The sequence below is a fragment of the Odontomachus brunneus genome, unplaced genomic scaffold, assembly GCF_010583005.1.
Source record: "Odontomachus brunneus isolate Ranch 3 - 2012 unplaced genomic scaffold, Obru_v1 Obru_scaffold_074, whole genome shotgun sequence".
Taxonomy (NCBI): Eukaryota; Metazoa; Arthropoda; class Insecta; order Hymenoptera; family Formicidae; genus Odontomachus; species Odontomachus brunneus.
The window spans coordinates 1,193,442-1,208,272 of NW_022639524.1; the positions used below are offsets into that span (position 1 = coordinate 1,193,442).

The 14,831-nt window shown below is 32.1% G+C and overlaps 1 protein-coding gene across 3 annotated transcripts in view; it reads left to right on the forward strand.

The window, feature by feature from the left end:
• LOC116847112 (proteasome inhibitor PI31 subunit) overlaps positions 1-14,831 on the forward strand; it is a 26,723-nt gene continuing 11,892 nt past the window's right edge. For 2 of the 3 annotated variants that reach the window (XM_032821755.1, XM_032821757.1), the window contains exons 1-2: positions 1-162; positions 10,358-10,421. In XM_032821755.1, the coding sequence (XP_032677646.1) occupies positions 16-162; positions 10,358-10,421 (211 nt within the window). In that variant the 5' untranslated portion in view covers positions 1-15. Of the gene's footprint in view, positions 163-10,357; positions 10,422-11,340; positions 11,561-11,812; positions 11,924-14,831 lie in introns of those variants that run through there. The other variant, XM_032821756.1, reaches the window with a different exon arrangement.

Sequence of the window (14,831 nt, forward strand, 5' to 3'; positions counted from 1 at the left end):
TCAGTGAATGTCAGGATGGCAAACAGCAGTAATACGTTTGGCTTTGAGCTTTTTTCCAAATTGTATCATAGTGAAATCCAAAAAAAAGAAGACGTAATAATTTTATTTGTGCACTGGTATTTGGTGAAATGTGGACTTCAATATATCGGCATTGGAGATAATGTGAGTTTCGATCATTATATCATACGAGATTCGTTATATCATATCCTGCAATAATATTGATAATTATAGAGTTTACATTCCTCACCTCCAATTTTGACAAAAAAAATACTCAATCGACGCGTTTTTTAAACGCAAAAAACTTTTCTATTTGGAAAAATCATCGTTCTCTACTACAAAACGAGATATTAATTGACAAAGTTGATCACTATTAACCTTCCCAGCAGAGGTATCCAAAATATATCATAGGGATATCCTAAAGATATATGTGATATCTTCAAGATATCCCTATGATGTATTTGGGACATTTTTGGGTTGGTAAAAATAACGGACAGAAACAGATAGAAACAGACAGAATTTCTATCCGTTTCTAACTTAAGCTGTCCGTTCTATCTGCAACCCTTATAGAAATTTAATATTGATAAATGATTATTTGGCCAGTGATAATTACTATCGTTTAATAATTTTATTACTTGTACGAATAATAAAATTACTATTTATTACAGTCAGTGATACTTTTCTACAAGGGAAATACAACATGCGGATAGAAAATCCGCATTTGCAGCAGTACAATCTATCCGTTTCTGTCCGTATCCTGTACGTAATCAAATTTCAACTGCATCTGTCCGCAATTACGTATAAAAATTTCTGTTTTTGTCTACATCCTGTACGTCGCGATTCCTATCTGCATTCCCATACAACACAGCAACGTTGCAGCAATATTGCAGCATCATTGTTTTGCAATATTGTGACATTGCAACAACCATTATAATACACCATTTTTTCGATCGATATAAACGTCTTACATTTTGTCTATATGTGTTGTAATTAACACAGTAATATAATTTTTTGATATAATTTAATAAAATGATTTAATTTTAATAAAAATTATATTTTTCATACTTTTATTGTTAATTTAATTGTTAGTTAATGAGATAAGGTCTATAAAATCTCGCACATTTGTTATCCATTTCGTTATCTTTCATTTTTTATAGTAAACGTTTTTTTATTGTTAACTGTTATTAAATAGATAAAGTCATAAAATACTATAAACTGAGTAATTATAAAAAAGTACAATGAAAAAAGAAAAAATCCACTTATCTCTATATAAGATTTAATTAGATTAGAGTAAAAGCACCAAAAGCGACATATCACTTTGTTTTTGGACGTTATGTCTTAATATAAAGCTCAAAATATAAATGTAAATATATCTACATGTAGTTGGAAGTACCTCCTATCAGATAATATCACATTTTTACTGAAATTATTTCTAATTAATTATATTAATTATTTCTAAATCTAAATCAAAAAATGTTTTCGTACAACGCACGAAAATTAAGTTCAAAGAAAATAAGTGTCAACAGCGACATACCTACTGAAATTTATATAACATGTCGCATATATAATAATATTTGATAATAAATAGTGCATTAATGCATTTAATGGTTAAATAATATTCATTTATTCAAAATATAATGTTACAAAAAGAAAATATAATTAAATAAATATATATCTTTTTCCATCTTTTTCATTTTCTCACATATTTTACATATGTTATATTTTTAAATAAAATAAAATTGAACTTTAAAATAAACAAATGTCATTCCAGTCAGCACAAATTCGTTCCTGGAATATCTTCCGACCTTCCAGTAGGAAGATTTAAATATTCGTAGAAAGTTCTTTTAAGAAGATAAATATTCTGGGAATATTCTTACGTTTTCAAAAGAATACTATCTTAAATATTCTAATAATATTCTTTGGGAATATTTCTACATATTTCTACATATACTCATAGAATATTCTATGCATGATTTAATTTTCGATCGAGAAATATTCTACACCGGAAAAAAAGTTTGTTAGAAAAGTTATTAAATAAAAAGGAAGATCTTTAATCCTAGAATATTTGTTATATAGAATATTGCTAATGTGACTCTAGTTATTGCAATCTTTTTATAATGGTGTGCCATTTAATTAATTCCATTTATAATTTGCTTGGAAAAAATCGCTGATTCCAGTCGAATCTGAAACCTTTTTATAATTCTTGAGGAACTCGCCTTACCTACTGAGCCACTGCTATTAACTAATGAGAACGACTATTATAATGATACATGTGCCGTTCGCTTTGAGCGCTTATGAAGTATTTGAAGTATTCTTTATTAATGTACTTAATTTAGTACAGAGTAAAAATTTTCAATTAGCTGCTTCAAACTTTTCAATATATGAAAATGGGTGTATTCCGCATATAAATATAACGGGTGTATACCACATATGCTTACAAGATTATTTTCCGAATATTTGAATATACAAGGTTTCTTGAATATTTGAAAAATCATTTTCGTCGAATATTCCATAAAACGCACATATTATTCAATTATAAATATTCCAATTATAAATGTACCGACAGTTAAATTACAGAGAAGATTCATATAATGATATTGGAATATTCATTTCATAATATTCGTATAAGAAGATTTATAGGTTTTTCCATGAATATTATGTGCTGGCTGGGTGTGTACTAAAGCAGGAAATTCGTGCTCTTATATAAAGAAGTAATGTAATGTGCAATAAAATTAATCAATCGAAATTTTCATATTCATTCTATATATTCATATTCATATTCATTCTCATGCTATATATATTTTTCTATTTATATTTTCTTAGAAAACTATTTTAAACTATTTTTGGAAATCTTCCTCATTAATGTACCGACAGTTCAATACAGAGCAGAATTTTTCATTTAGATCCCAGGTAGCAAGGTGACGTCTTTAGACGTCACCTTGCTACTTGGGATCCTTATAAATTTATAGTACATAAAAATGAATCTAGGACCACAATTGTATATAAGATTATTTTTCGAATATTCCAATATACAACCCACACAGAACAAAACTTCCATTAGACGTCTATAGATCATCCATAGCTCCATCAAATATCCATCTCCACGGTGGACGACAAGTGGATCTCTAATGGACGTCCATAATTCATCGATGATGGATATCCATATAACATCCATCGTGGACGTCCACTGTACATCTATTATGGATGTGCAATAGATTTTTACATTTAATTTTGTATTGAATTTCAGTACGACTTCTATTGTATTATAGCTTTTCAAGTAGAACATAAGAATCATAATGATATCAATATGACGTCATTTTGACCAAACAATGAACAAATTTATGTCAATTATCAGCAAAAAAAATATTAAATTAATATAATTTTGATTATGTATTACTTGGGCTATTCCTAACAATATAAAAGATGATTGTAATTAAAATATATATTAAATAGTGTGAAAACTTTTTTATTTTTATTACAACATTGACATAAAATAGATCTTTCACAATACCGATTCATTTTAACATCAATGTCATAAAATTGTTATGAAAATGGTATTGCTTGACGTCAAAATGACCCCATATAGTAGAGATGTTCAAAATATATCATAGAGACATCCTAAAGATATATTTGGGATATGTGATATCTTCAAGATATCTCTATGATGTATTTGGGATATTCCTGCTGTGTGGAACATTACTTTTATATCATTTGACGTCATTTTGATTTTTATATGATTTTGTGTTCTACCTGCTCTACTGAAAAATCCAGCTGAGATCTCAATTGAAAACTCAATTACAGAGTAATTACTCTGTCAAAATATTGCAAAAGAGAAGGAAAGAATATTCTTTCTCTTTTGCGAGCACGTTGTATGTTAAAATTTGATTACTTATACAACATTATATCAATATTAATCGCATTGTGATTGTTATTACGTCCTTTGAAACATTTATTGACAAATATGTCATTATATTATATTATATTTTTGAACGCTATAAGAGTATATTGTAAATGCAATCCACCAAGATATTGTTACAGCGCAGTAGTATCACTAGTTCCCGACGATCGTTGAAGTTAAGTATTGAAGAGCATAGGCCGGTATTCATAATCGGATCTTATATTTAAGATCGTCTTAAGTTCATCTTGAGATGATGTATGGATTATTTCATTGGCTATTGAATATCTGGAGATAAATTTAAGCAGCTTAAATATAAGATCCGACTATGAATACCGGCCATAGTCATCTAAAGATGGGTGCCGTCTGACACGAGATCGAATCCACGTGAATCTCACGAATAAATGAAACGACACAAAATATAAAATGCCAGTTTTTTTTGTTATTTAGATAAAATAATATTTCATTTTTCACTGAGTGAAATTATGTAATATTACTGAGATATTGCAATATTACTGTGATATTGTGTAATATTATTGGGAGTACAAATTAGTTTGGTCCGTTTTTATGGTCAAAAATGCATTTATTTCAGAACAAAATGAATGAACAGATTAATCAAAGTATTGTCCATCACTGGCTACTACTTTTTCCCGGGAGCGGTGCACTTGGACACAGTGCATTTGGACACAGCCAATCACAGCACCGTGTGATTAGAGACATTTGTAGGGTCCCTTGGAACAGCGACTTGTGATTGGACTGTGTCCAATTGCTCCGTGTCCAACTGATATACACCCCTTTTTCCCACCTCTCAGGCAATTTTCGAATTCCATCTTGAAAAAATGTCTCGTCTTTTGAGGCAATCCAAGTTAGGAGCCAATTTTCGATTTCTGCGAAAGAAGTGAACCGGTTACTTGCCAAATCGTGCTGCATACGTCGGAACAACCAGTAATCAGAAAGAGCAATGTCCGGCGAATACGGCGGATGCGGTAAAATATCCCACTTGAGCGTTTCCAAATAATTTTTTACGACTTTTGCGACATGAGGCCGAGAGTTATCATGCAGAAGAATAACTTTGTCATGTCTTTGCTTGTATTCCGGCCGTTTTTCTCGTAATGCACGGCTTAAACGAATCAATTGTAGCCTATACCGATGGCCCGTAATGAAATCGCCAGGTTGTAGCACAACACTCATAGTATACAACACCCTTTTGGTCCCACCAGATACACAGCATGACTTTCGAGGGTGTATATCAGTTGGACACGGGGCAATTGGACACAGTCCAATCACAAGTCGCTGTTCCAAGGGACCCTACAAATGTCTCTAATCACACGGTGCTGTGATTGGCTGTGTCCAAATGCACCGTGTCCAAGTGCACCGCTCCCGACTTTCGAACTATGAATATTCGGCTTTGGTGTTGATGTTGAGATCGATGGCAACGATTGACCGGGCATAGCGTAGTATTTTTTCTTCTTGGGGTTATCGTAGAATATCCATTTCTCATCCCCAGTCACAATCCGATGTAAAAAACCCTTTCTTTGTTGCCTTTAAATCAGCTTTCAACGTCTCTCATAGCGAATTCGGTTGCTTGCACTAGTGTGCACTGAGTGCGCACTAAGGCTTGTTCATAGTATGTTATTATATTTAAAGATTGTCTTAAATAATTCTCAAATAAATTCTCAAATATTTTTAACCATAATATGATATGTATAACATCCGTACGAATCATTTTATTAGTTAAAATGTTTTTAAATATGTATTTAAGACACGATCTTAAATATAAGAATGTACTGTAAACAAGCCTTAATGCGAACTCAGTGCGCACTAGTGCAAGCTACCGAATTCGCTATCAGTTTCAGTTCATAAGACACTCATAGCGAATTCGGTAGTTTGCACTAGTGCGCACTGAGTGCGCATTAAGACTTGTTTACAGTACATTCTTATATTTAAGATCGTGTCTTAAATACATATTTAAAAACATTTTAACTAATAAAATGATTCGTACGGATGTTATACATATCATATTATGGTTAAAAATATTTGAGAATTTATTTGAGAATTATTTAAGACAATCTTTAAATATAATAACATACTATGAATAAGCCTTAGTGCGCACTCAGTGCACACTAGTGCAAGCAACCGAATTCGCTATCAGTTGCCTTGCTTATGAATCATTCTCATGGATTTCAATCGTACGGAAACTGCTTGTTGCGTAACTCCAATGATTCTGCAAGCTCCTTTTGCGTTTGACTCGGATTTTCATCGAGTAATGCCTCCAATTCTTTGTCTTCGAATTCTTTGGCTGTCCAGAGCGAGACTTGTCTTCAACGCTGAAATCACCATTCTTGAAACGTCGAAACCATTCCCTACATGATTTATCAGTTGGAGCATTGTCACTATAAACTTCTACAAGCATTCGATGCGCTTCAGCTGCACTTTTCTTCCAATTAAAGCAGAAAACTAAAACTTCCCGCAAATGCTGCTTAGTTAACACAAAATTTGACATATTCAACACAGTAAAAAACAGGTGTTTTGTATGAAACTCAAAGCGATATAAACTGAATATAATTGACAGATGTCTAACCTCTTTGAAACCACCGAAATCAGCTGTCACTATGAAACATTCATAACAACCAAAGCCATCTTTTGAAAACGGACCGAACTAATTTGTACTCCCAATATTAGAACGTCCACTGGAAGTTCAATAGAGGTCCAAGATGCGGACATTTGGATGTTGAGTGGAGGCTTTATGGATTTTCTATGGACGTCTATTAAAGGTTCTGAATCTCCATGATGGAAGTCTAATGAACATCCGATGGAAGTTTTGTTCTGTGTGGAAAGATTTCTGAATATTTCAAAAATCACATTCGGATAATATTCCATACAGAAAACATAATATTATTCAATTACGAATATTCCAAGTACCATTACACAGAAGATTCATATTCCTATAACAATATTAGAATATTTATTTCAGAATATTCCTCTAAGACGATTTATAGCATTTTCCGGAATATTCTGAGATAATCTGTGTTGCCTGGAACGTCACAATAAGTTATTAATCAAGTTAAGTTAGTCACAGAGTATCGCACCTATCGCACTGTAGGTATGTCACTTTAAGACACATTCTCATAAAATTTTTCAAGTTATACAGTAAAAAAGTGATAAAGGTAAAAATATTCAAAAAATATTTTTACAAAAGTCAAATATAGAAGAACTTAATATTGAACAAAATGATAATTATCGCTATTTAATCTACATAATTCATCAATAAAAATCATAGAAGTAAAACTTGTGAATTTCTAAAACTTGATATTTGCTAATTTAGCATATAAAGGAACAAGAAATATACCAGTATGAATTTTTTATAACTTAACTGATGAAACGGATTACGTTTATATTAGTTTCGATAAAATACAACATTTAATATATGAGATATATGCCGGTATTTATAGTCGGGTCTTATTTTTAAGACTGTCTTAAGTTCATCTTCAGATACTCCGTAGCCAATGAAATAATCCGTTCATCATCTGAAGATAAACTTAAGACGGTCTTAAATATAAGATCTGACTATAGGCCTGTTCTTTGTAGCTGCACTACTGAACTAGTGCAATAAGTTAGAGTGAGAAAACGTATATTTGTTTCACTTCAATATATTGCACCAGTTCAGCAGTGCAACTACAAAGAACAGGCCTTATGAATACCGGCCATAGAGGTATGTCGCTTTAAGCCCTATTAGACTACCGACTGCACAGGCCGACCCGACTACCGACTACGACTGCTGACTCTCAATGGACCAATCACAGTGAGGCGCCGATTTGGCCTCCATACCATTGAGAGTCGGCAGTCGTAGTCGGCAATCGGGTTGGCCTGTGCAGTCGGTAGTCTGATACGGGCTTTAGGCAGAACAATACTGTGACAAATACACGAGATAATTTTGTAAAATTGTATTATTGATTATAAAATCATCTGGTGTTGTTGTTCTAATAAAATTTTATTTATTCTTAATTAAAGTTATATAACCATTAAAATATATATTATATTTTTCAAATATTATCCTAAAGTAAAAAGTCACACTATTTTAACCTATTTGCACGTATTAGGTTTGTTCGAATTACTTGTACTATTCATATTTTTACACCTAATGCCCGTTGCACACTAGTGCACCCCATACAACACAAATTTTCCAAAATACGTTCTGAAGATGCTTTTTTGAGGACGGAAGGATGTCATCAGAATATTTTTAGGACGTCCTTTGAAGATGTGAGTTGTCTGAAAATAGCTAATATCCAATAAGTTTATTCGCATTAATTGAACTTTTTACACTTTCACACTTAGTGCACATTAATTTTTTAGAAGTTCTAAAAATGACGTCTTGATTTCCGTTCGTGTTACGAGTGTAAATGCAATTCTAATACACTTTTTACACTTGATCTACGTGCACTAAGTGTGAAAATGTAAAAAGTTTAATTAATACAAATAAACTTATTGGATATTAGCTATTTTTAGACAATTCACACCTTCAAAGAACGTCCTAAGAATACTCTGATGACGTCCTTCCGTCCTAAAAATGTCTTCAGAATGTATTTTTGAAAATTTGTGTTGCACTAGTTTGAGGTGCACTAGTGTGCAACGAATATTAGGTGTAAAAGTGTGAAAAATACAAGCAACTTGAACAAATCTATTGTTTTTACATGACGTGCAGGTCTACAATAAATTATGCCATTAGGGTATATTGATGACAAAACAAGATAAATTTAACATCTATTTTAATAATGTTAATATAGTTTATTGTAATTAAAACATATAATGCAAGAACATTTATATAAACTTAAAACAATAAATTATTATTGTACAGCAAAATTTCAAATTCTTTTACCTCTCAATGAATATGCTACAACAATATTAAAAAAAAATGTGGAATCTTTATATGATGTTCCCATGGAGGTTGGAAGTTATCCTCATCTTCATCAGATCAAAAAATATTTCTCACATTTCTAGTACATCCATTTTTTATCTAAAAATGTTTAATTGTAATGAGTATTAAAATATAAAAGAAATAACTCAAATAATATTAAAAAATAGTAACACTAAGAAAAGTTTGTAGAATTATATACAATTTAAAACAAACTGTGCAAACAAATCTATATTGTTTTGTCATCAATGGCATAATTTATTGTGGACTTGCTCATGCACAAGTCATGTAAAAAACAATACTTGCAAATATATTAAAACAGTGTGATTTTTTACTTTAAGATAATATTTGAAAAATATAATATATATATATATATATATATATATATATATATATATATATAATATAAATATAATATATATTTAATATAATATAAATAAATATTTAATATAAATATAATATATATTTTAATGGTTATATAACTCTTTAATTAAGAATAAATAAAATTTTATTAGAAACCAGATGATTTTATAATCAATAATACAATTTTACAAAATTATTATCTCGTGTATTTGTTACGGTATTGTTCTGCCTAACCCACTGCTTACAGTTGTGAAACAGCATTAGATAGCTTTGGGTTGTCATGAATCACATAATAATAGTAGATGGTGATGTCTGTAACTTATTTCTGCTCTAGGAAAATGACTCGGAGAGGTATTATCGGAAACACCTATTGAGTTATGGCTCCTGTACACAGGACGCTGTAATGCTTGCTGCGCGGCGGAAGTCCGCGCGACAGTTAATCAATATGTTGTTTTTCCGTAAGAGTTAGAAGGTTATTACGGAAAGCAGCATATTGATTAGCTATCGCGCGAACTTCGGCCGCGCGGCAAGCATTACCGCGTCCTGTGTGCAAAAGCCATAAGTTGTCACAAACTATAAAAGTACTAGATGGTCGTGCCTATCATAATTTCCAGCCCTAGTGGAACTAACTCTTAATGGCTCCTGCACGCAGGACGCGGTAATGCTTGTTGCGCGGTTAGGCGATAGTTTCCCGAAAAGTGGAGGGGATAATTTTGGTATCAAGGAAAATCTCTACACGATATAATTTAAAGATTTGTTCTTTGTAACTGCACTGCTGAACTGGTGCAATAAATTGATATGAGACAAGTATACGTTTTCTCACTTTGACCTTTTGCATTAGTTCAGAAATGTGCAAAGAACAGATCTTTAAATTATATCGTGTAGAGATTTTCCTTGGTACTAACATTATCCCCTTCATTTTTCAGGAAACTGTCGCCTAATCTTGCCGCGCGGCGGAAGTTCGTGCGACAGCCAATCAATATACTGCTTTCCGTAATAACCTTCTAGGTCTTACGGAAAGCAGCATATTGATTGGCTGTCGCGCGGACTTCCGCCGCGCGGCAAGTATTACCGCGTCCTCTGTATAGAAGCCATAACTCTAATCCAGTCCCCAGTGATCCCAGATGGGCACGCTTTTCCGCGCATACGCGTCATCTGTGTGATATATCCAGTAACATATATATGTTCAGGTTAGAATGGAGCGGAACATGTTTTGGCGGGTTTCATTCAGGAAGGCTAATTCCGGTAGGATAAGTAAGTAGATAAATAGATATATTAAAATAAACTATTAATTTTATTCTATATATTATTTTTTTTTGGTGATGCATATTAGCGATTAACAAGCGTATTTGTATTGTACTTATTCTGGATATATATAAGGTGTTCGAAGAATTTTAGAATAGCCACAGTGTGCAAGTAGATTAGGTCAAACTGAACAAAAAATTCCTTTACCATTCATTTACCACCGAAAAATTTTGAGTTATTACTTAAAGAAGTATATAATTTTATCCATTAAATTATATATATAATTTTATAAATTAAATTCAATATATGTTATTCTTTTTTTATGAGCAAACATAATTTGGCCCAACGGCACTCTCTTTTTACAATATTATGTACTTCATTGAAGCTGTTTTCGTCGCGCATGCGCGGAAAAGCGGGACTATCTGAGATCACTGGGACGATCACACTTTCATTAGGGACTCCGCACACAAATTTCCGTAGCAGTAACGTAAAGGCCAAATCACACTAGCGATTGACGATTGACGATTGACAATTAAAGATTAGATTTTAACGAATCAACAAGCTTCAGCCTTGGTTTTCTTTGTTCCAATTGGTCAAGTTCCAATCTTCAATCGTCAATCATCAATCGCCAATTGCTAGTGTGATTTGGCCTTAAAGGCAAATACGTTACTACTATGGCTGCGTTTCGAAATTCACTGCCAGTACTGAAATTCTATAATATACGTAACATAAACTATAGATTTTCAGTACTATCGCAGTGCATTTCGGAACGCAGCCTATGTCAAGTTGTGTGTAGAGACGTTTAAGCCCGTATCAGATTACCGACTGCACAGGCCGACCTGACTGCCGACTACGACTGTCGACTCTCAATGGACCAATTACAGTGAGGCGTAGTCGGCAGTCGTAGTTGGCAGTAGGGTCGGCCTGTGTAGTCGGTAGTCTGATACAGGCTTTACGCCTTTGTGCGTGACGGAGTGCGCCACGACTTCGGTACAAAAATTCGTGTTTTTTCCTATTCCGTGTCGGTGAGTTGGTTTGCCTCGGTTTTGTGTGAAAAATAATGATGAGAAAACGAAGCTTATTGAAAGAGAGGATAGAAAACTTGATGAAGATTAGGATACTGCAGTATCCTCAGATATTAGAAGAAGGTAATTAGTGATACTTCTCATAATGCTCATGATTACGCGATTGCCTTGCCTAAGCTCAATTTAGAGATGGCAAATTTCGCTGGCAACGGAGGCAAGCCCTCACGCGTTGTCTCGTCTACAGCTGCGTTCCGAAATTCACTGCCGGTACTGAAAATCTATAGTTTATGTTACGTATACTATAGATTTTCAGTATTGGCAGTAAATTTCGGAACGCAGCTACGTATGGGCTTTATTAACGTTACCTTAATTCAGCGGCGGCGAGATCAAAGAGAGAGTTGAGACAGGCCCGCACGCACGTCTCTCATAGTAGAGAACGCTTTGAGGCCGGACGTCTAGAACGATGTTGCGAGATGAGCTCAGAACGTAAGTCAGCCATACGCCTAACCTAACATAACCTAGCTTCTTTTAACCCAAGTTAGTTTTATGTTCTACAGAACAATATAGGCTGTGTTCGCTTTGGGCGCTTACGCGCTGTAAGCGTTATTGTATCTTTATCGCTCATTACATGCGGGAAAAAGATAGAATAACGCTTACAGCACATAAGCGTCCAAAGCGAACGCAGCCATAGTGTTAAGATTTTGTGAGAGCCTCAGTAGAATGAAGCTCGTGTTTCTTTTTTTCTGCAGATGTAGATGCCTTCGTATATATATTTTCTAGCCAAAAAATAGATAACGGGCAACAGAAAGAGTCGCCCGGTATCGAACAGCCTCAGGTACTTACGTCACAAATTTCTACAGCACGATTATTAGACGATCAAATCCTACAGACAATAAGAGTGAACAAAGCTCTATCCTACTGAAAAATTTCTGTTGAGATAACGATAGAATTCCCAATTCAATTCTCAGTTGAATTCTCAATTGCGGTTTCCGCAAAAATTCGCATGTAAGATCTCAATTGAGATATTTGTATCTGATGGAAATAATTTATTGAAAATATAATGAACTTTTGCTGAAATGCTTTTGAAAAACTTTCACAATTTTGACCCAATTTCATTAAAATTTCTTATAATTTCATTAATATTTCGATAATATTTCATTAAAAATATAGAAAAATTCAGTGAAAAATTATTATTAATTAAAATAGATTGAGAAAAGTATAATGAAGTATTATTTTGTCTAAATAATAAAAAAAAAACTGGCATTTCATATTTTGTGTCGTTTTATTTATTCCCACGCGAATCTCACGAATAAATGAAACGATACAAAATATGAAATGCCAGTTTTTTTAATTATTTAGACAAAATAATACTTCATTATACTTTTCTCAATCTATTTTAATTAATAATGATTTTTCACTGAATTTTTCTACATTTTTAATAAAATATTATTGAAATATTAATGAAATTATAATGAAATTTTAATGAAATTGGGTCAAAATTGTGAATGCTTTTCAAAAGCATTTCAGCAAGAGTTCATTATATTTTCAATAAATTATTTCCATCAGATACAAATATCTGAATTGAGAACTTACATGCGAGTTTTTGCGGAAACGGCATTTGAGAATTTAATTGAAAATTCAATTGAGAATTGAATTGGGAATTCTATTATTATCTCAACAGAAATTTTTCAGTAGAGTAGGCTCTGAACATCTACATGTGTTTTCGATTTCCGTAATCTCAAGAAGGAGACTCGAATTATAATGAAACGATCAATCAGGATTATAAAGAGAGTTTTGTTCGAGAGATTAATGGAGGATTCACACCACGTCCGGTGTCCGACATACGACGTCCAATATTCAATAACAGAATAGATATTCTAGAGACTCTAACTAGAAATATTTTGTCGTAACTTAAAGACGTTTCAAAGACGTCTTATGTCCCACTTTTAGATATTGTGCTGTTTGAGACGTTATTTTCATGTTATATAGCAGTTATATTCTGTGTTTATTAGAATATAAAGTGAAATAAGTATAATATTAAACAAATACCTTAACGTTATTAGCAGGCGAATATTAGGCAGAATTGGTTGTCGGAAATTTGTTTTTTGTCTCTGTATGATTGGTTCTACTAATTGTAGTAATTCCATAAAACATTCAGGTAGCATTCGTGTATAATTATAATACCACGTCAAATCTTGAAGACCCATTTCTTTTACTAATGTCGAAGCTTCACCTTTATGTTCTCGTTCAACAATACATGCTCCAATCCATATTCTTTTCCTTTTATTATAGTTTTTCTTCATTTGTATTGTCTTGTAATGATTAATAATTAATAATAATTTTAGCAATGTTTTTTTCTATGAAATAATATTAAACTGTCCATTTTTTAATATTTGGATTTAAATATTTTTACTTTCTACTTGGATACTTCTTATATTATTAAAATGTTTATTTACTTGATATACTATATATTTTCAGCATTGAACACAGATTAATTGGAATTTATCAAATTTTCGATTATATATCGTTTCCTCTAGAAAATTAAGGCAGCTATTATAGTTAGGTCCTATATTTAAAACCATTTTAAAATTTACCTTCAGATACTTTGTAACCAAAAAAATGATCTGTGTGGCATCAGAAGATGAGCTTAAGGGCCGTGGCACACAGAAAAACTTAAGCAGTAAGACGTAAGCAGTAAGCAAATTGACCAATCACAGTCGTTAATTCTTCTTACGGTCCAACAATCAACGACTGTGATTGGCTGATTCGCTTACTGCTTACGTCTTACTGCTTAAGTTTTTCTATGTGCCACCAGCTTAAGATCTTTGACTATATAACCATGGGACCGCTAGCCGCTATCTTATGTCTGCAGCAAAATGTCTGTCAACATCTGCAGCGCCGCCAGGACCAAACAACAGCTATTACGTAAACTATCACATATTTGTGATTTCTATTTTAATATGTGAAAGATATTTTGTGTATGTGTCCGTAATCATAAATTTATCATTAAAATTTTGCATTTATCATTAAAATATATGAAAAATTATTATATTTCTTTAATCGTCAACAATAGACTTTTTCATTTTTTCTTCAAATAAATTATTTGAAGAAAAATATAAACATTAAAAAAAAGTTACACAACTTTGCTATAATATAAAAATCAACAGTTTTTAAAGTAACAAGAAAAAAAATCTGATTTGTAAGGAAAATATAAAAACACAAAATAAGATACTTATATAATTTCATACCAAATTTGTATTTATTATATTACATAAGAATATATAATATTTATATAATATATTTTTATAATAAGAGATATATAATATATAAATTATATATATATATATATATATATATATATATATATATATATATATATATATATATATATATA